Source organism: Pinus tabuliformis, chromosome 5_1 (genome assembly GCF_031772625.1).
Source record: "Pinus tabuliformis cultivar Carrire ecotype Pingquan chromosome 5_1, CPIR1, whole genome shotgun sequence".
Taxonomy (NCBI): domain Eukaryota; kingdom Viridiplantae; phylum Streptophyta; class Pinopsida; order Pinales; family Pinaceae; genus Pinus; species Pinus tabuliformis.
In genome coordinates, this window is record NC_142305.1 from 220,363,244 (window position 1) to 220,367,554 (window position 4,311).

The following is a 4,311-nucleotide window of genomic DNA, read 5'->3' on the forward strand; positions in this document are numbered from 1 at the left end:
TAATAATTTGAACCATTTTCAATTATTAAACAATTAAATAAACATAAATTATAATTCTTTCCAAATATCAAATAAACCTAGCCGACTAAATCATTTCTTATTGATCCTTTCTTGAAATTTTATACATACATAAGTCTAGCTCTACGATACATCATTAATCTCCTCTTAAACAATTGGTGTATCCCTTGAGGATGGACTCATTTGGAAGTCCGAAACATTGGGTTAAACAAACTCTATAAACAGGTTATTTCTCTCTTATTTAAAATTCTTCCCACTTGTATGGATTCATTATTTAAAAATACATTGTTGTGGATCTTAAAGGTTATGGACCAACCAATCTAGTATAAAGTGACCCATTCAAAGACTCTGCACCACTCCCAATTCCTCTCCTCCCCATACCTAAATCAACCACCTAGCATACCATATTCTATACCCATCAATACTTTCAATTTTTTAATATATTAAAAATATCCCTTGGCTTCTATATACTAAGAAATAGTTTTCTTTCTTTTAAAAATTATATACTACCCCATATGAATTTGTGTGTTATACTTTTCCCTAATTAACGTTAACTCCTTATGGAGAGGGTGGGTCTCAATGTAGAGTAGGAAACCCTTGTTGAAGAAGACTCATAATGATATTTTCCCAATCACATTTTTCTACCATGAAGTGTGTTTGTAAAAGCATTGTTTATGTTTTCTTAGTAGTAGTTCTATTTATCAGTGGAAATATAATTAAATTGGTTAATTTCTTGATCTCTTGATATGTTCAAACTTGTATTGTGTAAAATGTCCAATACCCTTTAATGGACCATCTCCCGTGTAGGGGATTATGTTTTTTCCTTTGTCTAACCCATTACTAGTTTGGAATGCTTTTTTTAAGTTGTTTTTTATTTATTATGAAGGTCTTAAGGATAGGTATCCCTGCATAGGACATTTATTTATAATTATTAGACTTATTTTTTTAGATTATATATGTATATAGCGTTAGTTTAATGAGTTTTTGTGAATGTTATTACGTATGGCTAATTTCATACTAACATATGAGATGTAAATCTCCCTAAATTATTATTATCTAAATTTTAAGGTCACAACTAAGTTAGACACCAAATTGGTGTATGAGGCCCCCTTGTTTGTGGGATAAGGGACACACCTCATGAGACCCCCTTGTTTGTGGGATAAGGGACACACCTCACGAGACCCCCTCGTTTGTGGGATAAGGGACACACCTCACTGCAAAAATTTGATTGCTAAGTCTACAAAGGAATACATACTCTACCCCCCTCTAGTTTTGAACCTATGACCTCTTAGGAGGTAACACATACTCTTAACCATTAGGCCCACTCAAGTTGTATACCAAGACACCCACATACACCAACACATTTATTAAAGATATTATCCAATAAGATGAAAAAACATCCTCACACATATACCAAGAAATTTATTAAAGATTTAAATTAGTGCAACCGTATAAATTAAATGACTCGGTAAATGCCCATGAGAATCAATCCATAATAAGCATCAAAACACTTCATCATTCATCTCAAATTGCTAAAATTAAAAAAATTATAAGAATCAACTGAATTATACTTTATTTAAAATAATCATATTATTAATGATAAAATAATTAATATAGAAATTAAACATATATACACTAAAAAAACATGTAACAAGATTCCTGACTATAAAAAGTTATCCTTACTTATCATGGAAATTCCTCATACCCAAAAAATTATAACTCATTTTATAAACAATATCATGTGACATTTTTTAAATTAAAACATATAAATTAAAAAGTAAAAAAAACCATTTTAAAAATATGAATTTTTTTATTTAAAAAAATAATAAAAATAGCTATTTTGAAAATAAATTATATTATTAAAAATACTTTAAAATATAATATAAGTTAAATCTCTACTGTTCACTAAAGAATATTAATAATTAAATTAAAATTTTAAAAATAAAATAATTCACTATAAACATTATACCAATTAAGCAGCTTTGAATATATGTGAACCGTCTCAACAATACCTTGAAATGTACCGTCAAAATAAAGACTTTCCTAATGACTGACCTGCACACCATGCTTAAGCAACCACTTCTTTGTAGTAGCCGGCCGACCTTGGAATGCCTTCAATACATCTCTTGGATCGCCTATAAATACATATCCTCCGATGTTCAGAGGTTTGTATGAAAATTCTCTTCATCGAAGACGTGCGAATAACCAGCGCGGAGAATATTGAAAGCAATGGCGTACACAGTTGACGCAGAGTATGACTGGCTATTCAAGGTTGTGCTCCTAGGGGACAGTGGTGCAGGAAAAACGAGCTTATTATCCAGAATTGCTGATAATATCTTCCGACAGAATACGAAGCCAACGGTTGCAGTAGAATTCGCCACCCGCACCAAAAAGATCGATGGTCAGATCATCAAGGCTCAGCTTTGGGACACTGCCGGTCAAGAAAGGTACGTAGAGAATTAACAGAATTCAATAAATTTGATGATGATTAGTTTGCGAACTCAAAATCGAGTTTTATTTTTTTAAATGGTGATCTGCTTATATTGTTATCAGATTTCGTGCTATAACAACTTCGTACTATAGAGGATCAGCGGGAGCATTAGTGGTGTACGATATAAGCAGCCGGCTGAGCTTTGAGAACGCAGCGAGATGGCTGAAGGATCTGAGGGATAAAACCGATTCTTCATTGGTGATAATGCTGGTGGGGAACAAGACGGACCTCCAACATTCCAGATGCGTCTCCACCAAACAAGGCAGGGATTTGGCGGAGAGAGAAGGCCTGTGCTTCATCGAGACTTCGGCCAAGGATGCTGTGAACGTGGAGGATGCATTTACAGAGGTACTCACTAGGATTTATCGCAACTTTGTGGGCTCTAAAGTTGTTGAGGATAGGAAGTCCAGAGCGGGTGTTGCGTGGCTGGGGACACCGCTTGATATGGGTTGCATTGGGAAAGACGAGGAAACGAAAACAAACAACGGTCGTTGTTGCAGTATGACTTAGGATTGCCATGGCATTGTCATCACTTTTTCTATCAGTAGAATTAGATAATGTAAATAGATAGCACAGATTATTTTTTTTGAATTTTCACTTTGAGTATGGTATGACTTAGGATTTTCATGGCCATGTCATCACTTTTTGGATCGGTAGAATTAGATAGTGTAAATAGATAGCGTAGATGATAATTTTTTTCCCTTTGAGCATGGCTTATTTGAGCGATTGTTGCTATACCTTCCCTATCCCTTTGATTTTAAATGCAATTGAATGCATGTTTCTAAGATGAGATTTCATGGGATTATGTTATTTTTATAGGTATATAGTTAAATAGTTGGTAAATGTTCAGAGTCAGTAATCAATAAAAGATATTTAAATATTTATTTTATTTATTTTATTTTGTATTTATTTTATTTTATATTTTAAAGAAAAAAAAAATACTGTGGATTTCTGTATTTTAACAATTGCATTTTGTTCACTGCGTTGAGTTTCACCAAAGCAAAATTTTCAATTTTTTTGTTAACACAACTTGTATACAATAAGAAGCATATTATTTGGGTAGATCTCACAATGTAAACATAATGTTTAACATTTAACATTTTTAATCTAATGTTGGCCGTATTTAGAAATCAATCTAATTATTAGGTGTATAAATACAGTATAAATTTAAAATATAAAGAGGTTTGTGAACACTAAAAAATGATGTATGGTAAATAAATAAAAATATAAATAAACTAGAGGTATGTTAAACAAATAAAACCTCTTTTTATATTTATTGAAGTTTATATTTAAATAAAACTAAAAATATGTTTTATTTAGGTGAAACCTACGGGCCAAATACCATGGGACAAATAATTATTAATACCATGGGCCAAATACTATATTTAGTAAAGAGGTATGGTAAATAAATAATTATAAAAGAGGTATAAAGAGGTATGATAAATAAATAAAAATATATTGAATAGGATTAGAAATCAACATCTAATTATCTACCAAGTCTATGGGCCCAAAGATTAATATTAATATTAAAATATTATTAATAATAATATTATTATTGAATCTAATATTCATATTAATATATTATAATATTAATATTATTAACTCTAGATATATATGGGACGGAAGAACAAAGACAGTGAAACAGGTGGAGAGATAGGGGGAGTGACAAGAGAGATATGGAGATGAACTTAAGGATAGGGGAGAGGAGGAATGAAGAGAGAGAGAGGGAGGTGAGTGAGAGATGTAGAGAAGGGTAAGAGAGGGAGAGGAAGACACAAAGATGGAGGGGGAGAGAGAGGAGA

At 31.9% G+C, this 4,311-nt stretch overlaps 1 protein-coding gene across 1 annotated transcript; it reads left to right on the top strand.

The window, feature by feature from the left end:
• The first annotated feature begins 2,247 nt into the window (after window positions 1-2,247).
• LOC149164193 (ras-related protein Rab11D-like) lies at window positions 2,248-3,019 on the top strand. The gene is made up of 2 exons (XM_089429396.1): window positions 2,248-2,465; window positions 2,572-3,019. The coding sequence occupies exons 1-2, from the start codon at window positions 2,248-2,250 to the stop codon at window positions 3,017-3,019; spliced, it is 666 nt and encodes a 221-aa protein (XP_089285522.1).
• Window positions 3,020-4,311: the final 1,292 nt, after the last annotated feature.